The 23,226-nt window shown below is 40.8% G+C and overlaps 1 protein-coding gene across 1 annotated transcript; it reads right to left on the bottom strand.

The window, feature by feature from the left end:
* Positions 1-861: 861 nt before the first annotated feature.
* Positions 862-23,174, bottom strand: arsb (arylsulfatase B). Its single transcript, XM_014984348.2, has 8 exons — positions 22,614-23,174; positions 21,684-21,870; positions 17,391-17,581; positions 17,082-17,289; positions 14,933-15,176; positions 13,659-13,729; positions 3,661-3,792; positions 862-2,207 (listed from the first exon to the last, which is right to left on the bottom strand). The coding sequence occupies exons 1-8, from the start codon at positions 22,884-22,886 to the stop codon at positions 1,942-1,944; spliced, it is 1,572 nt and encodes a 523-aa protein (XP_014839834.2). The 5' UTR covers positions 22,887-23,174; the 3' UTR covers positions 862-1,941.
* Positions 23,175-23,226: the final 52 nt, after the last annotated feature.

Below are 23,226 nucleotides of genomic sequence, written 5' to 3' on the forward strand. Positions count from 1 at the left end.
ATTAAGCGAATACATGTGCATGACCATATGGTCTGACTGACTGTCACTAAATAAATAATTCAGCAAATTGTGATCTAAAATCTCAAAAGCCACATTAGGCTTAAAGCTCATTCTGGCCTGAAGAGACTAACAGGGTTTGTAATGTCCCGTTTTCTGTAGAGTTACACGGTTCAAAATGTCAACAAGTCAATAATCAAGAAGTGTTAGAAAGCTGTTTCTTAATCTTAGCTACATTAATGGGATCTAGCTAAGGCCTCTGATTTTGTTACATTAAATTGATCAGATTTTTTTTTTAATTCTCATTTGATAAGATTTTATTTGCTTAGATACACACTGCTCAAAAAAATAAAGGGAACACTCACATAACACATCCTAGATCTGAATGAATGAAATATTCTCATTGAATACTTTGTTCTGTACAAAGTTGAATGTGCTGACAACAAAATCACACAAAAATCATCAATGGAAATCAAATTTATTAACCAATGGAGGCCTGGATTTGGAGCCACACACAAAACTAAAGTGAAATGTTCCCTTTATTTTTTTGAGCAGTATATTTCATTTCTTCTATGATTTTACTGATGCTGCTACATTAGCCACTACTGCCACGGAGAATACCTGCATTTTTTTGTGACATAAAATGGTCAAAAATATATTTGCTAAATTAATTGGAAAATAGATCAAACACTGAAATGAAATAATCTTCATTGGTGTAGACAGAGAATAAGGATAAGATGAAACATGTTCGTATCGTTTTTGGAACATTGCTGTGATGTAGCACATTTTAATAACCTTGTCCTGGAATGTAAAAAAAACAAAAACAATCTTTGGTGGAAAATAATTGTACACAAACAGACACAGTAAAAAAAAAAGTAGACTTTATTCAATTACACAATATAAACAATATATTAATCTGGCCTGCCATATTTGTTTTATTTGTTCATTTTAATTTAATTTCACATCTGAGTTCTGCAAAATGAGAGAAGTTGGGACAACAGCAACACAAACTAAAGGGACAGTACAAAGAAACAAAGCAACATCAAACTTCCCTTATATATACAGATGTATATGTAAAATACATCTTGCAACTAACATAAAAGACTCAGAACACAGGACAAATCATTTCTTTTTACAGCATTTTTTTTTTTAGATTAGGTTAGCTTTAAGGAGCTACTTTAAAATAAGCATTTCAGGTATAAATCACTTCTGTTGACATTCATCCATCAGATAATTAACGGCTGACGGGATCACATTCGTCTGGATCATGAGATCCTTTTAACAAGAGAGGAAACGAGAATGCTTGAATTTATTCATAAAACGTTAGGAGCTATTTTAATGCCATTTTGATCCACAAAAAGAGCATCAAAACATTATTTACTGAACCTTCTGTGTCTAGAAAAAATATTCAAACAAACAAATGTATAAATATAAACTTTTCTCTAGTTTAATGACATTTAAGGTCTTTTTTTCTAATTATGTAATAGAAACACGCTGCAAAATGTGGCCTTAGGCAGAGATGATGCCATCAAAGCCGTATGAATGTTGGTAGTGTTTCTTAATACCAGAATATTATATCCTATATATTATATATATTTTGCTTTGATTAAATTGGAATGTGGCTGCGATCTGCTTTTAATTTCAACGCATTCTACTCCACATAAAATAATAAATTCTGAACATTTTAAAATTTAAACCTGCCGTTTCTGTTCTTTTACTTCTACGACACGTCAGTGGATTTTCTCAAAAGGAGAAAAATGACGTGCAAAAACCAAGCAGAAAGCATCGGAGACTCTCAGACATGTCATGTTGTACGGACATCAGAAATGAAAAAAAAAAAAAAGTTCATAAAAACATTACTAATGTTCCCTGCTGTTAACATTCACAGGTAAAATGAACCAAGTGCAAATAGGATCCTTCATAATGCCTCCATGTTGTCTCCATCTAAGCCCACGGCCCCCAGGCTCCGGTGGGCCCCGGGTCACATTGGGGGTCGTCGTCGGGGTAGTTTATGGGCAGCGCGGTTTTCTGGTGCTCTTGGAGTCTGGTGAGGAGGTAATCCACCACGTCAGGGAACTGGGCCGACACCTCGTTCCTCTCCTCGGGATCTTTTTCCACGTCGAACAGCATGATGGGCTTCAGCGGGCCGAGCTTAGGGACCCCAGAGTCTGACCCGTTGTAGCCGGGTCGGGGGAACCAAACCTCGCAGCCTGGGGAGGTATCGAGGTGGAGGACATGCTAGTAGCAGCTAAACGTGTTATACACTTAAAAAAAAAAACCAAAACTCAATCTTACCAAGTATTTTTGGTCTAGTTTCTACTGCTAACTTCTTATTACACTTGAAATAAGATAAAACTAACGTAAAAGTAACTTTTCAGCAAGAAATAGGTCAATAACAAGTATTTTTTCATAAATATTAGAGAATTATTTACTTAAAACAAGTTCCTTTATGTCACTGAAAGGTTATCTATGAGTCAATTTGATCTTATTTCAAGTGTACTAACTAATTAGGACTAGAAACTAGACCAACAATACTTGGTAACGCATTGTGTTTTAATGTAAGATCCTCTCAATAAGCTTCAGTATTTACACATTTTGTCTAATCGTAGCATCTTAGAAGCAAGTTAGCTTCTATACCCTTCCGACTGTCCTGAAGTTGCTAATAAAGCAAGCTAGCATTAGCTTGACATCTAATATTAGCTATGAAGCTACAGAGCTGGAGGACCTGCCAGGTTGTTACAATGTTTACAACACAAAGTCGTTCACTGTGGAACTTTTTTTGATGTAACGTCATTTGATCTTTACCTACGTTTCACTTTTTAAACACATCGTTTATAAAGACTGATGAGGTGGTCCTGTGCTTATTTTTTCCCCTCTGTAGTTGGTGGTGAAAAAAATAACTGATGTTCGTTGTTCTCCTTGTAAACTGTTTTTTAAGGAGTCAGACGTTTGGACAGTTTCCTTATCAGCAGGTCTGACAAGGTTACAAGATGTTCTCACAGAATGTGACAGAAACCAGATTAGAAAAGACACAATGTAAAAAAAACAACAAACTCCCCAACAAATATATCTCCATTTAACACTGTTTTCTCAGAGTTTCCCATTACAGGTCAGTTAGAATTACCACAAAAGTATTTTTATTTGCTAAATGTCAGAAGAATGAGAAAGAGAGATTTGGTTAAATAAATATTTTCAATAAAAATGTTGAAATGAAATTCCATCGTTTTCCAGAATCCTGCATAGCACAAATCCGGGACAAACTTCCAGAAAACTGGAAAACTGCTGAAACGCTGAGTTCCACCTGAAGTGTTTACTTTGATTGACAGTGACTGGAACATTGATCAACATATGTGCTGCGTATTGATGATGGTATTTGATTAAATGTAATATTTGCTTGTTTTGTATGATGTTACTCTGGTGCAAAGCACTTCGAACTGCCTTGTTGCTGAAATTTGCTGTACAGATAAACTTGACTAGTTTAAAACATATCAGAAAGGAAAATAAGGATCGTTGTGCCAACACTTTCACCCACAAAAGGCCGAGTTTTCTACCAGAAATGAGTGAACATGAAACGTAAATGCCAGTACAGACGCTCTACTTGTGTCCGACTTTCTGCCTTCACTTAGACTAAACGTGTCATTACCGGTGACAAAGAATACTGACCTGGGTATCCAGTCAGCAGCTTCCAGTTTGAGGATCGGATGGCGGCGTGAATGGACACATTGAAGCCGAACTTGGCCCAGCGGTCTTCAGCGACCCCCCGGGCCAGAGTTAACCGACTCTGGTTGCCAGGACCTGCGGGGAGAAGACAACAGAGCTGATACTTCACTTCATCCACCTTCCAAAAACAAAAAGAAAAAAAAACATTCGAAAACGCTGACCCAGAGGATATCAGACCACCGGCAGACACAAAGCCCCTTCTGTGGGTGTCTGTGTTAATCCAGACGGCACGGAAGAACGGCACCGAAGCCGAGCGCATGCCTGAACGTCGCAGGAAAGGAGGGGGGGGGGGGGTGACGAAGAATCAGCAGAGGAAAAGCAAAGTGGTTTAAAACAAACAAAGCTTATTGAAATCCCTCCTGTTTAAAATGATTTGTGTTATTTTTCCACAAAGCTGATGACGTTTCCTGACGTTCCAATGAAATGTCTGTGAAAGATGAATTTTTTCCCAAAATACAACAGGAATATAGTAGAATAGTGCAGTGGGACGGTCTTCTCAGCCTAGCTAGAGCGTAGCGAGATGCTAAGAAACATCTTTTGGTCTTCTGGAGTTCACATCCATCAACGTGTCTTCATTTACCAAAACCAGACCCGTCACAATAACAACGTTTGCTGGACGATAAATTGTCCCAGAAGTTATTGCGATAAACGATATTATTGTTTTGAGACCACTTTCAAGTAATATGATGATAGTGGCATAATAGCACAAGGACACATTCTCAAAGATCAACATGAACACAGGAACTGGAAGACATTTTAAATATTCAACATAAATAAACAAAAAACAAATAAAACAAATTATGAAGTCTCTGTAAACAAAAAGTGTTAGTTGAGACCAGACTGAAAACTTTTGCCGTCCAGTTTAGTTAGAAAAAGAGAAAAAGTATAAATCATGCAAATGTAAATTATTGAACTAATTTCAATTGATCAGTGATTAATTCATTTATTTCTTACTGTGATAGGCCTAACCAAAACTAAAGTTCAGCTGATTTTCCTGATCTTTGCATCCTTTGGGTAACTGTAGTATCAGTCAGGAGAGGGGTACAAAAAAAATCTGCCTTTGATTCACACAGCTGTTAGTGTTCTGTTAAATGACAAATAAGGTGGGTAACATTTTAAAAACAGGGACATCTTGGGTATGTTTCTACGCTCCTCTTCATTGTTTTTAATGTATTTTTGAATTAATGGGTTGGGATTTGTTATCAAAATCAAAGGACACGGACTTGTGAGGCAACAACCCAATCCTCAGCAAGGTTACCCCCCCCCACACACACACACACACACAGACAAAACATCAATAAGCAATTATTTTTAATTGGTAGGCAATCTTTGACGAGAGAAATTGTAATAGGCAGGATTTTCCTCAAACTCGGAGCATTTAAATGTAGAAATCTGACGAATGGCGGTGATGTGGTCGAGTCAGCACCAGTCTTCCACGCCTGCCAAGCACAATGAGTAATTCACCATGAGTGCAGCTCCACAGATACGATGAAAAATTACAGCCGCAGTCACCAGTTGGCAACACTTTCTCCGCTTTCACGAAGCAAAAGTCAATTATTTGTCCTTGTATTGACAATGTCCAGGATTTTCAGGAACCTCCCACAGTGAGCTTTCTCAGCCGACGGGGAAAAAAATATCTCCCAGAAAGGGAGCACACATGTCTGTGATTTCCAAGAGGAGCAAGGGAAACCTGGCCTTGAGAGCATTCCCAGGTTCATGCCGCTGCTGACCCCAACAATGTGCTCCTGATTAGGCAGATTTGCAAGTGATCTCAGCCTCGCGGCGCTGAAAGAGCAAAGAAAAAAAAAGAAAAAAGAAAGTTCTTCCTCGCGTTCTTTGCGTATGGACAACGCCGCAACCCACGCGAAGCCCGTCCACCGCAGTAACATGACTCGAGAGTCAAAACATTTCCGATCTCAGCGTTTCTGAACCACATGATAAAAGCTACGACATTCAGCTCTTCACTCTTCGTTGCGCAAGTGACATGCGGGCATCTTAATGGCTCTCGCATGCATTCAGCCGGGCTGCTCAACGGGGAGAGGCCTGCGAACTAAACAGGCGCTGTTGCACAACGGAGTGGTATGTGCAGTTCCTTACAGAAGTATTCATAAGCCTTCAGTTTTGTTTTCAACCACAAACTTTAATGTATTTTTATTAGGATTTTAGGTGGCAGATAGACAGAAACAAGCCCATAATTTTAAAACACAAAAACGAAGAGTAAATCCAGCTGTGAAGGCCTCAGAAGTTTCCTGGAGAACATTAGTGAACAATAAGCTAAACGGAGCTGGTGCTGCGTTCAATTCCCACTGCCCAGTTGGAAAAAACAACTGGAATGCCACCCAAAGTTGGACCCCTAACTGGACCCTATTTAAGGCCGACTTTAGGGTTCAATATGGCCGCTTCTCGCTTCAATAGTAATATGTGTTGGAGACATGTTTATTTTACAAGACACACTCATAATAGTGCGTGTAAAGTCAATGTCACCATAATATCCGGACCATTAAACGCACCTGAATATGAGCTACACCATCAGTAAAAGTTCTGTCCAAATTTGAACTGTGAAATTGTAGCAAAGCTTGAACAATGATGATCAAAGACTCTCTATATCTGAGCTGGGGTTTCTGCTGGTTTAACCAACTCAAATTTAAGACCTTTTTAAGACCATTATGAATGAAATTTAAGACCTGCGTCACGACAAGCGTACAAAGGAAAACTGCAGAGAAGCAAATTGTATCAGTTGGCAACAGAAGTGAGCAAACCAAATCCTGCTGATAAACTTTGCACTTGCCCATAATGGATGTAAAAAGGTGAGCTAATTAGCCCCTAAGGTATATTAGCAACTAACTACTGGTAGCCACAGCCGGAGTGAACGCAGGATCAAAGTTTTGAGTAACAGTAAAGTTATGCAAGAAAAAAGGAAACTACATAGAATATATCCAATTAAATAGTCCTGCCACAACAAAATTTAAGACCTGTGAATACCATAATTAATGCCAACTTATTGTTTTTCAATGGATTTAAGACATTTTAAGGCTTGAATTTAAGACTCTTTCAGGGTCAGCTGACACAATGTAAGCAAACTGAGCTTGAGCTATTTTGGAAAAAAAAAAAAAAAGATGAGCACGTCAAAACGATCGTCTCCAGATGTGAAAAACTGGTAGAACCCAAACACTTGCGCCTGTGGCTGCAGTGAGACGGTTCTGGAAAGTATCGACACAGGAGGACTGAACAGAAATGCACTCCATCCTACTGAGATTTTTGTTTCTCAAAGTATCTGAAGCCCATTTATCATTTCCTTCCACTTCACAGCGATGCAGACCGACTTTTCTGTTGGACTGTCACATACCGTTCCAATAAAATACATTAGACCTCGAGACAAAATTCAAGAGGAATAAACACTTCTTTTTGTGTGCAAGCAGGTGGGAACATAAATTATGTGAGCTTTACTGGTTTTGATTTGTTTCCTGGTGCTTGAGCTTTCGCTAATTTAAGGAATTTGGGCCTCCAACGGTTTTCCCCACATGTCCACGTGTTAAAATCATTCCACGGATGGGCTTGGGAAGACGATACGCTTTTCTAGACCCACGGCAGACGCTCTGCGAGAGGAGGAGCGAGTAGAGCGAGGAATATTTTGAATCAGAGAAACAGCTAGAGGGGAAAAAGCTGAAGAGCTTTGTAGGGAAATCTGGGGGTGTTACAAGTCTTGGGTCAAGTCCAAGACTTCTCTCCCCACACCACCTCCTTTGTGCCTCTCCCAACAATTGAGAGCGTCGGGGACCCCTCTGTGACACATTTAGTCGACATCCCCTCTGCGAGAGCAACAGGAAAAGGAATTTTTTTCAAAGCCAACTTGAAAGGAGGAAAGTATGTTGGGGGGGGGGGGCAGAAAAAAATAGAACCCTTTTCATGAATTAAACCCAAAAAAAACCCCCAAAAGAATGACAAGAGACTGAGAGGAAAAAGGGGAAGGAACTCAAAGTGAGAAGCAGCCTCAATAGGAGAGGAATCCCAAAACCAGGAATGCTAAGAAAGGGAGGCTTGTTGTCGGTTTGGTGGCTGACAAAGATTTCAACATGAAACACGATGGCGTAAGCTTGTAAAGCTGTAGTGTTGCTCTTCGCTGCCTCAGTGATTTATATAGTAATGGTCACCAGTAAACTTTGAGGAGAATCCCAGGCACCATGGGATTTGGCTCCATAAAACGGAGCCGTCAGCAGCCGGACTTTCAACATTTTGTTCAGCCGAACTCTGGTTAATTACCGTATACGCTTGCTTTTGTAGGTTCGGCCGATTCGAGAGGTCAGGAGTTCAAGCTTTCCGACCAAATCTTTGGAGATTGTCAGTCCAGAACGCAACAGAAAAAAAAATCTCTTTTACATGTAAAGATCTGAAAAGTTTTGGAAGCAAGTACAATTTGAAAACAAGTTTTAAGCAGGTGTTAAACATACTTTTGATTAAAAAGTTATTTTTATTGGGCTGATGTAATATTCAAATTTTTAATGTCTCCTTTTCATTACCTGCAAGTGGAAAATAAAGAGAAATAAAGGTGTTAAAACATCAGTTTTGTCTAATTAATCTATATATATTGTGATGGAGTTACTGAAATAAATTGACTTTTCAATAATCATCTAATTTATTGAATATTGAATGGGTGTGGAGTGGCAGAATCATGCTGTGGGGGTGGGGGACACTTTTCTTCCTTAGGAACAGTGAAGCCAGTCAAAGTTAATGGAAAGTAGAGTGTAGAAACACGAGAGCCACAGGTATAATTGAATGATATTGAAATTGATATTGTTCAGACATGAAAACCTTTGGCACTATAACTTTCTTCATCGGTAAAGTCAAGGAAAACTCTGTTGCTAAGCTACTAGATTTGCAACCTTCCAACCCTACTTTCCATAAAGGCCCAAACAAATGTTCTCGCTAATCCCTTGTTTTCCACAAGCCGCTCGAAAACAGCCTCGTGTCAAAACAGCTCGGCGAGATATATTGGTGTGGGTGTGTTGTTCAAATTACAATCCGCAACGCAGAGCTGAGGTCACAGGAAGAGACTCACCACCACATATTAAAAACACTGCGCTCTGGTTCATAAAGCTGTCACAAAGGATGTTACAATGATTGCAAGTTAAGGGCTAAAACCATGGGACTCATACCGTTAAGCAATGCACAAACCATCACCATCTACTTCCTGTACCCGTGGGAGCCTGTTCCAGAGGCCAGCGTGTGGAATGCCGAGGTGGGGTACACCCTGGATGTGTCTGCTACATCTTCACCTCAATTAGCTTCGCCAGCGTGCAACATTCATTTTGGATAAACGAGGAAAACATCTTTAATGAGGCAACTAACTGAAGCCCAACTAGCAGAGGGGCTTCAGTTTGACTAGCTCGCTATTAGCTTTCCTCAAGGCTCCCACATTCCAGAATGTTCGGTTGCCTCATGTCAGCTAGTAGCTAGCTACAGCTAGTAGGTAGTAGCAAAACTGATTTTGTAGTTCACATCTGTTCCTCCACTGACCAATTACACCCCTACTGTGGCACATCAGATTTCAGAATAACAAAAAAGGTAATAAAGAAAAAAAGCATGGTATTTTTAAATGCCGAAGGTCCAGTCTTCACCTCAAAGTCAGAAATAGCTGCCACAGACCAGAGTCCCATTAAGCCCTCCGAGATGGAGGTGGTGGTTGGGTTCACAAATTATTAAGTGGTTAAGGCAGGAGTCCACCCCTCTGTGTCTCCAGTGTGTCCTCAGTCACATGACCCTCTTCCAGGAATCCTCCCTACAATCAGAGGTTAAACAACGCATGATACACCCAGCTCTAAAAACTAGCATTCAGCACTGCTGGCTGATAACAATGACTAATCACAACTTCAGTAACGTTATGACTGAATAGCAACAAGAAGAGGCTCTAACAAAGCGTGAAGATGAAACATGTATCTCTTTCAAATAATCGTTTTTCTCATAAACAAGAACAAGACATCCTCTGATAGTGAACCAGATGCAGAAGGATTTAGTTTTCGTCACAAAGTCACAAACTTCTGTGTATTTCACTTGGACCTTATGTAACAGACGGAGGACAAGAATACACGGTTTTCAAACATTGTTTCTTTGCAAAAAAAAAAAAAAATCTGAACAGCGGGGCAAGCATTTGTAGTCAATACTGAGCTGTGAAGTAACTGTGGGTCGTTCGGCTTCTTCTTGGAGTAACTGCGACGTTTTTTTTTATGGCAACCTAAAGCTACTGATGTTGCGGGAATCTTAAGAAAAACTTGCACATTTTTTAAAGCTTCATTTATGCTATTACGTAGTCTCACAACAAAAGTTGAAATTGCTGCACATTACCTTCCCCCCAAAAAAGACAGGATTTTAACATAGTTAATATGTAAAGTACAAATAACATTCTAAGTACCTTTTTGAAGTAGCACCTTAAAAGAAATAAAACCATCTCCTGAGGAGTTTGTCAAAGTACCAAAGAAATATTCCATATTTATATTCATGGATGTTAGTATGAACCAGTATATAACACAGTACAAGCAAATCCTATAGAACTTCTCAAAATAGTTGATGCAAAAAAAAAAAAAAAGCAAAGGTAACCATTTAGCATCACACATGCTTTCATCTTGCAGGTTTGGTTTTCAAGAGTCGCCGTGAAACAGGAAGTTAAATGAAAAGGGGGCAGTAACACTTTATCTGAAGGGGTCTTCATGAATGTTTGACTGTTTGGTAAATAATTCCACTTTTAATACACGTTTGCATTAAAAGTTGCATTGCAAGTGCATTGAAAGTGTCAACTTAGCATTATTTGCTAAATAATTACGTGTTTATGCAAAGTTGCAGTAAAACTTACATTAACAGTTCATTAATAGAATCAACTTTGCATTAAAAGTCCCAAATGACACTTCGTGACAACAGTCGTAAACATTCACAAAGACTCCTTCATGTTCATGACGAGTGTCGTGTCAGGTTTATGCACATCCAGTCAAATAAAGTGTCACCAAGGGGGCTAATGGCATTGGTCAAAATTCAGCTGAGTTGCAGTGATTGGTCAGAAAAGAAGAAAATACAGCAGACATTAAGGTATATGACTGGTCAGATTTGCGGAAACGTGCGATGACTGGTAAAAACAGCAAGTCAACGCAGAATTTGCGAACGATGAGTGAATTTGTGTTAATATTTGCGATCGCAACATTGCAACTTCCCGTAGGAGATTCATCCTTATTGAAACCTCACAACTTTATTCCTGTGAAAAACCAGGACTCTACTGTATCATTCTGCCCAACTTTTCCTGGTCTTTTCTTAAATACTGAAGTTTTCTTTCTTGTTGTACTGTGACAAAAATACAGTCCACAAACACACCGAACATCCTCTAATCTACAAACAAGCTTAGGGCAAACATATTTTTGTGCACTGGAAAAAGGATTTGTCTAATATTACACAACGACATGCTTTGGGATCTGCTGCGCAAATCCAAAACTCAAACAAAGTTCCTTTGATATTCCTGCCCATGCTGGGAGGAAAGAAAACAGCAGATGTACACCGGCGGACGAGGAGAAACACGCATCCCGCACAGCGCGAACATGGGAGGAGAAAAGACGCGACAGGAGGTTTCCATCTTCTCGGCTTTATCAAGCCGTTGGCTGTCGCCCGGAGATGAATCACGACTTGGACAGCTCGAAACGGACCAGCGAAGTATTCTCCCACAGTTCGGGAATGCTCATGGTAGGTAAATTAGAGGCAGTAAATTTCGGTACTCCACGGAATCCAGAAACCTGACGAAACCTAGTCAAGCGGCGGGATTTACAGCGCAGCAGGGATATATTCTTTAGAATCATGATACCCGTCATATTCACTGTGATGTAGATCGCCGCTGGGCTGTTTTTACAGCCGCATGAGAACAAACCAGTTGTTTAAAGATGATTTTTCATGGGTACATTGCAATTAGACTCCAAAGAAAACTTGGTAGTTAGGAATTTGTGAAGGGCTATGAATAAATAATCTGGTTATCAAACGCAGAATAGCTCATGTCTCAAAATTGCTCTTTTTTTAACCTAAATTATCCCACTTTTAAAAAATTTTATTAAAAAAAAAACATTACCTCAATTAATTTATATCCTATGTGTATTTTGCAGCAAACTGTGCATTACTGTTAAGTACAACATAACCTCAACCCTTCATTTTCCCATATAAAAATAAGAAATCATCAATCAGCACACAGACACACGTAAATGTCTAATTTTGTAACTGCATAAGCTGTGGGGTTTAGCTAGCATTTAGCTTTTTCTTTTTCTACTGTTGATTTTAGACAAGACAAGGTCCAATTTTAGGGTGTCTTAATATAGCAAGTCAAGTACTAAATTTCATTTATATAAGCTTTAAATCATAATCTACCCAAATGTTAATCGCTTTGGAAAGTTTGGCTAATGCTACTTTAATCATTTCTACAGTGGACAAAGACAACTCTACGGTCTTTATGACTTAACATTACCTTTGACTGGAGTGTGGCAAATTTGAATAAAAATGTAGGCAATCATGGGAACACTGTTCTCATTCAACAAATTGTTTTTTTTTTTTTTTTGCTGAGTTTTTCACATCCCTGAGGCTTGCTAGGCTAGCATGCCTGGAGCTATTACCGTGTTTCCCCGAAAGTAAGACAGTGTCTTACTTTCTTTTTATCCCCAAAAGCCCCACTATGTCTTACTTTCGGGGTATGTCTTATATTGGAAAAAAATTGTCGAATTTTTTGTTTTAACCATAAAATTAACATTTATTAACAACCTGAACAGTATTGTATTCACCACAAAACAGTTGCAGAGGACGGCGCGGTGACGTATAGAGAGGGGGACGGCGCGGTTGACGTATGGAGAGGGGGACGGCGCAGGCGTGGGCAGGAGGCGGCGCGCAGCTAGATGAGAGGTGTTTCCCCGAAAGTAAGACATATGTCTTACTTTCGGGGTACGGCTTATATTAGCCGACCCCCCTGAAACCCCCGAGACGTCTTACAATGGGGGGTGTCTTACTATCGGGGAAACACGGTAGCATGTACCTGCTAATACAAAACTACTCTCATTATAAGGTTGTTGATCTCACATTAGGCCTCAGCTACTCTATGATTACGATTTTAAAACATTTTTTCCCTTTGTTGTGAAAAATATTTGCACAATCAATTAAAAAACATGACAAAGTAATACCTGCGATACGACAGCAGGAGGCGATAAAATCAACGACGTCAAAACAACAAAGACCTGAGCGACTAAAGCAGCGCTAGGCTGCAGCTTGTGTTTAGCAAGATGTTTACCCTTTCCTCAAATTCATGAACTCTTTTAGCTTAGAATTAAAGTTTAAAGGGAAAAAACAAAAGAAGTCTGTGGAAAAAATCTGTTTATTGCTTCGTAATTGTTGTGGCTTCTAGCAGGGAAAGTACTTGTGTGCAAGTAGGAAAATGGGACCCTTATGTCAATGTTTCCAATAATCGATATATTCAGCATAGGTGTGCACAACACGTACTTTGTTTTTTAAATCTCCCCTTAGGGAACATTTTTCTCAGCTCTGCAAAAATAATATCTTTGTTGAAAGAGGATCAGGGCTTCTATAAACCCACAAAGACCTGAATTTTTTAAATTCATACTTTGCATTTTTAAGTTGCCCACAGTATTAAGGTTGTTTTTTTTAACGCTGTTCAGGTAAGGCAGGTGTTTTTAATCCCCTTAACTCAAGACAATTAGAAGATTGGAGAAAACGAACAATCAAGGAGCCAAGACCAAGTGCTTCCCTACTGGCCAAAGAGGGATGTTAAAATAAAATGGAAAAGAAAGTTGACTTTGTCATTCTTAAATGTATGGATTTGTTTTTTTTTTGTTTTGTTTTTTTCAGACCAAAAAAAATGAATAACAGTCCGTTCAGACAATGGGTCCTCATAATTGGTCCGGACGGAAGAAGGAACTTACATGGAGCGAGGTCAGAATACAAAGGGTCGATGTTGTGCAGCAGCTCCTGTCTGGGCGAGGCGAAGCCTTTGCTGCAAAAAAAAAAAAAGGAAAGAAAAAAGAAAAGGGGGGCGTTACTGTTGAACACATGGACACACGCACACACACACACACACACACACAGAGGGATGGTGACGTCTGACTCATGCACAGTGAAAACCCCGCTGGGATCTGTAAATGTGAACCAGCTGGCTGCCGTTTGCCAGCCTCTGACCGCAGTCCACCGCCGAGAAAACGCTCCCCTCGCGTTCACCACACGCTCTGATAACACAACTAAAATAACTCTGGCTCTTCTGCTGCCTGCTGCTCGGTTCCTGTCCTGCCGTTAGCCGACAGGTCGGCCTCCTGGAGGCGAGTGGAGATGTACGGCGTTGTCGTGGCAGTGTGCTGATTCGGTCCATCAGAGACCCAATAAATGATCAGGACTGCATGTCAGTTAGCATAACTATTTGTCCTGTTTTTTCTCTCTCAGTTTTTTACTTTTATTGTCTGTTCGAAATAAATCAATAACAATACATATCGTGAAGGACACATGATCAACATAGATAAATAATACATCTGGAAGAATATTGAATAATTTTATTGAACTCCGATTCTGGGAGATGTGGGCAGAGGAAAGGCTTTAGTTCATCAACCTCTCAAAACTAGCTAAGCACGGCTGGTGGCATCAACTAACTCACTCACTCACTCTTTGGTTACCTAGCAACAATCTGTTGATTGACTAGCGCAGCAGCAGGTTCATGTTTCCCCATCGCAGCTCATAACCGTTTAAAAATAAACGACAACGATGTGGATGAAACAGGAAAGGCCACGCACCAATTTGGCAGAATTTCAGACATTTAAAACAAAATCATCGATGTCGACTGATTTGAAAGTCTTATATCACGATATGTTTCTCAGCCCTAAAATAGGCCGAGGGCAAACGCAGCTCCTTGAAATGAAAAGGGTCGCTAATGTCTGGTTTGGAGCAAAAACAAGGGAATTTTGAAAACGGGGGCAAATACTTTTTCACAGGGCTGCAGCGTGTCGGTCAGACGGGACTCGCTGACAGTTTGCCAAACTCACACGGAAAGTACGTCTGTGGTCTGCGAGCGGTCGCAGGTGACCCCTCCGCACTGTAATCGCTCCTTTACAAAGTTCCATAAAACACGGGGGGAAAAACCCATCCAGCTACGAAAGTAATTCAATCGATTAGCTCTGTTGACACGGAGTCCGCATGGACAGAGGGGCAGCACCTGATGGTCTTCCACACGTTGAAGCCGTCCAGAGGCTTTGTGCCGCCAGTGCTGCCTCCCGCCAGGCCGACCAGGGTGGGCAGCCAGTCAGAGATGTGGATGAGCTCCCGGCTGACGGTTCCGGGTTTTTCCAGCAGCGGGCCAGCAACAAACCCCACTGCCCGCACGCCCCCCTCCCACAGCGACAGCTTCCTCCCACGCAGCGGCCAGTTGCTGCCAGCGTACACCGTCTGGCCTCCGTTATCTGGCGGAGAAAAATAGAGAAATCTGGTCAAAAGAAAAGCAGATTTCAGCTTCGAAGGCTAAACAAAAGTCTTCACACCTCTTTAAGTTTTTATGTTGTGCTAAAAACCACACAGTTGGATGCGTTTTATTAGTATTTTTTTTGGTTTTTATTGTGAAGTTGAAAAAATGGAAATTATCTCACTTCAATTTATCACAATTAATTGATTTATGCTACCTTTTATATTCTTGATTTTATGTTTGGGTCTTTGTGACGCATTTGTGATTTTAATGTCCGTAATGTCGCTATATAGACAAATTTTACTTACTCACTCACATGCTGATTCTGATTTTGACGATACTGATGGTTTTTTTTATATTTATTTTGTAGCACACAGGTCGTCATCATCCCATTACGTGGGTCTGGTATAAACACGCTTCCCCAGCCAGGGATCCCCTTTCAGTAGCAGGGTGCCATGCAAGTCCAGGAAGTAGCCTGTGTCAAACTGTTCTGGAAAATCTCGCTCCTTAATGCCTTTCCAAGCTGCTCTGGCGCTCTGCGGACCTGTTCGCTCTTTTCCTCCGCGCCGGTTTGGCCGCGGCTCTCCCTCGCCCAGAGAGGCAGACGTCTTACAGTAAAACGGCAGAGCGAGTTCAGGGCTCATTTACTTCCTGTTAGTCATGACACGCAGAAGCCAAGCACAACAGCGCGACCGGGGAGACGGATAAAACTTTTCACCGGGTGAGAGGGGAAGTGTTTCATGAAATATAAAAGGTTGCATCACTGATTATCCACACACTGCTACGTGTGTTTGTTTTTTTTTGACTGTAAGCATTTGCAGTGTTTCCGACCAGCAGTGAGTCGCTGCTGCTGTCAGAGCCAACCATATGCGTGGAAGAAACAATTAAACGGGACCACCTACTGCATCCAACCTCACGTTTTCACTATCAAAGCATTGTTCCTGTTTTCTAATTAGCCATTAAAAAGCATGAACGCCACTAAAAATAACCCTCAAAGTGGTTGCCTACTTCAGATGCTAACCATTAGATGTTCCACATGTGGAAAATTGCGAGCGGCTACATGTTTGGATGACCAGATGATGTTCTCTCATAAATTTCTTTCAGATGGAGAACTGTCAAAAGGCCAGAGACTTTGACTGGCCCCAAGAAGCGCAGCGACATGCTGCCCTCTAGTGGAACACCAGGGTATTAAAGATTAGAACAGGTTAAGACAGAGGTTCCCAAACTGTGGGGCGCACTCCCTAGGGGGGGCGCTGTGTCATTGCAGGGGGGGCGCGGGAAGCCGTCTGGATGAGAAACAAATAAAATATGAATCTGTATGCGCTGGGGTTTTACCTTAGAATGGCCAACTCTCTGTTATTCCTGTCAATTTGATACAGTAGAGGCTTCCACACTTCCCATATTTGTGTCCTCTGTCACTTTTATCAGCAGTTAAAACTGTTTAATCCGTTGTTAACATGTTGTAACCTGTTTTTCCGGAAAATGTTTGGAAACCACTGGGGGGGCGCAGAAGAAAAAGTTTGGGAACCACTGGGTTAAGATCAGCTTGATTTTTGTTCTTTTTTTTGGCAGACATGCAAATATTTTAGTCTCTAGAAGGGAAAAACCGGTCTATCTATCTATCTATCCATCTATTCTACTACTTTTCTAAAGTAGATATTTGTCTAAAATTTGTCTTCTTTTTTTTTTCAATAATCGTGCAATATTTGCGAGTTTTATTTGACTGTCCTGGGGGCAAAATGGCTCTTTAGGTTGTAAAGGTTACAGATAGTTATGTTATGCAACTCTACGACAGTGAAGTAAAAGTAAAATAATGCTGTTTTTGTTGTTTGTTTTAACAGATAATTACTAGAAAGTGTGCTGTGTATTTGTGTTTGGTTCTGTGGATTAGCGTGTGGTTGTGTACCTGTGGAGAACACGAGGACCGTGTTGTCCCAAAGTCCTTCCTGCTGCAAAGCCAGGCTGATGTTGCCCACGGCCTCGTCCATGGCCGACACCATGCCGGCGTACAGCCTGCGATGACGGTCCTCAATGAAACTGTAGGGGGCCAAGTAACGCTCCGGTACCTGCAGGGGTGAATGAACCGCCTGCAGCGCCACGTACAGGAACAGTGGCTGAGACAACAGAGGGGGGGGGGGGGGGGGGAAGAATATTTCATATGCAAGGCAGGGAAACTAAATAATAAAAAAAAGAGGTGTGTGTGTGTGCGCATCACCTTGCTGGAGTTGTGTTTCTTGATGACACTGACAGCTCTCTGACTGAACAGCTCAGTGGAATAGTCTCCTTTATACGCGGCGGCCACCTCCTCTCCGTCCCTGAGGTCCAGCGCGCAGCGCGTCAGATTCAGAGGAGCGATGTCATAGCAACGCTCGTGAGTGAAGTAGTCCTCACTTCCCGTCAGGTAACCTGCGACGCAAAGGTTACGACTTCAAACCCGCGGCCATTAAACTTTTTTCTTCCCCCCTCAAAATCACTTCCTTACTAGTATTTGTGTTACAATATCATCATATTGTGCTATAAATGTTTACAATGATTCGAGGAATTTTGCAGTTTGCGGAGATATAGCGAGCGGAGTGTTTAGTCGACTGTTATATCCACACCGACCACTAGATGTCAGTGACACACAAACCCTTAGAAGGCAGCGCATGTTTTGGATGGGTCCCCTGGTTCTGCACACCTGAATCCAATTATGACTTGTTACCAGGCCTCAGAAGAGCTTTGTATATTTCTGGTTTTTCTTTTTTCTTTTAGGCTTCATAATGTTTGATAACAAAAATTAAAACTTCTCAATGTTTGACATTGTCTAGCAAAAATGTTTTTACATCAGGCTACAATAAAATGTTCAGTTCCAATGGTATCGATGACATCAGCAGTGATGTGAAATCGGTGCTTCGCTAATCCTCCTGGAATCAGTTCTGATTAAACATTTCCTAACAGCACCAGATCCGATCTTTATTCAAAATAATCACTGTGTCCATGTTGTTTTCTTTGTCATTCTAGACCAGTGGTTCTTAACCTTTTTTGAGGTACCGAACCCACCAGTTTCATATGCACATTCACTGAACCCATTTGTAGTGATAAATAAAATATGATCCCCTCTACCCCCCAAATTCAAGACATTGGGGTGCCCCAACTAGAGTCTAGTTGGGTAACCCCATGATCACCAAGTCTTCTAAAGGTAGAGTCTCTGAGAACAGTTCTTCAAAATATAGTCAGTGTTTTCAGCAAAGTTGAGCTGACTGTCCAGGAACGACCCAAATTTGCCACAGTTTCAACAGGTTGGCCATCAAGAGAAACTGGAACCACTTTAATGTCTTGTTTAGATCATTTAATTAGCTCTACATTCTTAAGAGAATGAAAAATTTATAATAAATAATAAAGACTTTGCGGTATTCTGATTTAGTCATGTAATTATATTAGTTGTGTTACCACCCCCACGCCACTAGAGGCAGTACCAACTCCGAAAAGATGCGACTAAGGAGCAGATTTAGAAGTACACCGAAAGCTACAGAATAGACCCTTTTCACCATAGACATAATATAAGCATAGACGCCTCATGGACCGCTCCGGCGCAGGAAATACGGCGGCCATCTTGGAGCGGTATACCCTCCTACTTTGCTCAATCAAAACAGCAGAAGATGCCTCAGCACTGAGGGATATTGTTGTTCGGATCGATGGATTACTGATGCGAGGGCTCCACAGACAACATTTCACAAGTAAGATGGACATATTATTGTGTATATATTGTGATTAGAATATTACTTTACTGCATTTATGTCCACCGGCGAGTAGGGCTGTTTTAAACGAATATTTTAGTAATCGAGTAATCTATCGATTATTCTTACGATTAATCGAGTAATCGGATAAAAAAAATTATAAAATGAAATATTGGTAAATCTGGCATAATACCGGTGTTACTATCAGATATCAATCTCAGTCCAATTTTTCATATTTGAGCATCCCTAACAGTTGCTTTTTTGTAGTTTAGAAAACTAACCTGTAACAATAATAGCTCACTTTCTAAGTTAACCTGAAGAAAAGTTATAGAAAAATCTGAAATTATATTGAATTTAATAACAAAGAGGCAGGCTCACAAATATGCTTCTAAAAAATGTCTACAATCCAGCTTTTAGTTTATGTATTCATCTTCAGTGAGTTTAATAGATTAATTAAACTCACCTTGCCACCTAACCTGTCACGCTTTGGGTTTGAAAATACGGGAAATGCCGCCTGGAGTGGGAGGAGAGGGCGAATGAAGGAACGTAAGATGGGGTGGAGGGGAGGAAATAGACCAGCGGACTGACGAACCGTTAGACCGGGGGACGAACACGGGGAAGCAATACAGGATATTTACGACACCTTCACTGGTCACACTAAGAAACTCATCTACCAGCCATGTACGATGCGCTCCGCCACCCGTTTCTTCAGACCGGGATATAAAATTTATTGTGCGGTTCGTCGGTAAAGCTACATTTACACGGTAAGCATCAGCTACTCAGCCGCCCGCCCTGTTCAGTCTATCCGCTCACCTCAGCGCTCTTCCCGCCGTTCGCTTTCAACCAGCAGCCCCGGAGGAGAAATGCTGCCGTACTCCAGGCATTCCCCCAGTCATTTTAAGGATGCTTATTGGTTCCCCAAAAACGATAAAAAGTCGGGCATTATCATCAATCAATAAAATCCCCACGGGCCAATCTTGAAGATTGGACTTTATGCCGCTGAGACCATAGACATAATATATCCACAATCTTCCTCAGGGTCCGGTCACCTCTTCTCGTTGTGCAGCGTTTTCTGCCACACTTTTTCCTTCCTACTGACTTCCCACTGAGGTGCCTTGATATAACACTCTGCAAACAGCCGATTCGTTCAGAAATTTCTTTCTGTTTCTCACCCTCTTGCTTGAGGATGTCAGTGATGGCCTTCTGGACAGCAGTCAGGTCAGCAATCTGACCCATGATTGCGGTTTTGAGTAATGAACCAGGCTGGGAGTTTTTAAAGGCCTCAGGAATCTTTTTCAGGTGTTTAGAGTTACTTTGTTGATTCAGATGATTATTTTTATTGCTCGTTCAGAGAACCTTTTCATAATATTCTAATTTTTTGAGACAGGGATTTTGGGTTTTCATGAGCTGTTTGCCAAAATCATCAAAATTAAAACAATAAAAGACCTGAAATATTTCAGTTGGTGTGCAATGAATCTAAAATATATGACAATTTAATTTTTATCATGACATTATGGAAAATAATGAACTTTATCACAATATTCTAATTTTATGACCAGCACCTGTACATATATATATATATATAAATATCTAAATCTCTCTTTCTATATATATGTCTCTATATATATGTCTCTCTCTCTCTCTCTCTCTATATATATATATATATATATATATATATATATATATATGAAATAGACAACTTTATCGTTACTTACTATGTACACCGGAACTAAGGATACACAGCTTCGAGCCAAAACGGAGGTTGTGTGACGTCATGTGAAAAGGGTCTATTTGGTAAAAATGATGAGTTTTGCTGAAGTAATTAAAGACACAAGTTCAAATCCATGCTGAGAGTGAAACTCCTTCAATCAGTGCTCCTCCGCAGCTCTGATTGGCTCAGCCATGCAACATGATCCTCTGCAGCAAGTGATGGCAAAACGGGGCGTCATCACGACTGTGTCTTTACCTCCGCGGCAGAGGCTCCGCCGAACCCCTGAGACCGACTCATCGAACCCAGGTTAAGAACCACTGGTCTAGACAATATACTTATTTCTGTAACAAACAGTTTTAGATCCTTTAATACAAAGGTACAGCCTAAGTCACACACTTGAGTCTCAGAATAACCCCCATTTGTTACCCATATGCTACTGCACAACCAATATACAATGCATTTGTAATTGTTTTTGTCTTCGATGCAAGCTGGGAAAGTATTTCCACCATTTGAATCAACAGGAAAGTGGACACATCTCAAACCATAAGGACACTGAATAATTGTTGGGGTTTTTTTTTATCATCCTCTCTGATTTTGAAAACCGGCTGACAATTTTAACATCTTTGTGTATGAACCATAAGCAAAGAATCCCAATCTTCCCCATCACCAGCCATGGGCCAGCTCCTTTGAGAGATATGTGTCGAAAAAAGGTAAAAGTGAGACTTACAACTGTTTCCAGCTTCCTTTTACACAATTGTCGTGTAGGTCCCCTCACATAAAGTGTGCAATTACAAATTTTTAAGAGGTCTGTCTCAACCATGTTGAATTCCAAGTACAAAGGATCTGACCGGAGTGCTTTAAAACCCTGGGTTAGCATGCTAGTTTGTTCAATCACTGCTTTCTGATGCCATTGCTTCTCTCACTGGACAATTGTCCCATAAATATTTTTCCGCCATGAACTGGACCCTGCTTTTTTTTCTTTTATTTCTTCAATTCATACATGAAAGCTGATATAAAAATATTAAATATTGTCTTTATTCCGTAAAAATCCCATGTAGGATTTCTATTATTTAATACAAACCAAAGTATGTGTCAAAGCCGCGGCGTGTGGGCAGGCAGTCCTTCTTGTACATGCCCAGGTGCCACTTGCCCACCATGTGCGTGCCATAGCCAGCCTCCTTCAGCAGCTGTGGCAGCAGTTTCTCATCCAGAGGGACACAATATGGCTGGCAGGGCCAGATGATCTGGTGCTGCATGCCTGTGTGGATCTGAGGGGGTTGAAGGTAACCGGACTGTTAGGAAACGGATGGAAAAAGTGGAAAAGACTACTTGCAAAACTAGCAAAGAGGGAACTGGCAGCCTGTTGTAGAAATGAAGCAAAAAAAAAAAAAAAAAGTTGCAAAATGAATGTCAACATTGCTTCCTTTCCTTAAACTACATCTATAACTCTTGCATCTCGACTTAAGCACTTTAATCATTTTTTTCTACTTGGATGGTTAAAATGACAGTAAAGGCAACACTTCCTCATACATATATATTTTTAAATTACTCTGACTATTTCAACACCAGAAACATAAAACTTAAAAACTCAGTTTAAGTTTATATTTTACAATAACATACAGTGTTTTCTTTTGAGTAGGTCAAAAATTCAGCATGTTTAAATTTAGGGTTTTATTTGGTAAATGTCGAGCAAAAAAAAAAAAATTCATTTTTTATTCAGAAAAATGTTTGATGTAGAACTAATTGCTGAAAGTATATTTAGATTAGGACAACTGTCTTTAGTTGGTAATTTCTTAGTTTTAATAAAACACAAGAAAGGCATTTGTTCAACAATAACAATTCAGCAAAAAACATTTTTGAAGGTTTTAGTCTAATTGTATCAGATTGCATGATGGCCCTAATCTAGCTCCATATAAATAAACTAATTGTTTTGTTGTGCATATCTGAGATTTGTTCACTTCTGGGTGTAAAATGGCAGAACTGTCCTTGCGTGCCTCTACTCGGGTCTCACCTGGTACCTCCCGGTCATGAGCTGGTTCCTGGATGGGGTACACACCGGCTGGACGTAGTAGTTCTCCAGGCGGACCCCCTGAGCCGACAGTTTGTCCAGGTTTGGCGTCCTGATTTCTGAGCTGTGATAGCCCACATCGTACCAGCCCAAGTCATCGGCCAGGATAAAAACGATGTGAGGCGGCCGAACTGCTGAAACCAGCCCGGTAAAGACAGACAGGAGCCCCGCAGCGAGGAACCAGAAAGCCGCCTGACTTTTACCGTCCCGCGTCATTTTTAGCTCAGCAGCGACGCTGCTTTTAAGTGTAAACAAGGAAGTTCCTGCGGCCGTTTTCGGCGAAGGAAACAAGCTGAAGTAGCCGTTCCGGCGAGACGGAGCAGTGTTTTAATACAAAAAAACAGGAAGTGAGTCCATTTTTTTTTTGGTCAAAGTTTAACACTACGGTGTGTAAATATACCTACAGCGTTAGCAGTCACAACCCTCTCTTTAGTCAACACGCACAGCTCATTATTCCAGTTCCGCAAATTAAAAACACTGCCTTGGCTGCGACAGCCAATGAGAAGGCGGAAAAGAAACAGCGTCACACTGTACGCGGAAGTCTAGTTTGTAGCAA

Source organism: Poecilia mexicana, unplaced genomic scaffold (genome assembly GCF_051168715.1).
Source record: "Poecilia mexicana isolate PSO_F unplaced genomic scaffold, ASM5116871v1 scaffold_12, whole genome shotgun sequence".
Lineage (NCBI taxonomy): Eukaryota > Metazoa > Chordata > Actinopteri > Cyprinodontiformes > Poeciliidae > Poecilia > Poecilia mexicana.

Coding starts and splice junctions, on each gene's coding strand:
- arsb (XM_014984348.2), bottom strand. CDS start 22,886: ATGACGCGGGACGGTAAAAGTCAGGCGGCTTTCTGGTTCCTCGCTGCG. Junction 17,582..21,683: donor CGGCTTTGACACATACTTTG/GTTTGTATTAAA, acceptor TTTGCGTCGCAG/GTTACCTGACGGGAAGTGAG. Junction 15,177..17,081: donor GGTCCTCGTGTTCTCCACAG/GTACACAACCAC, acceptor TTTCTCCGCCAG/ATAACGGAGGCCAGACGGTG.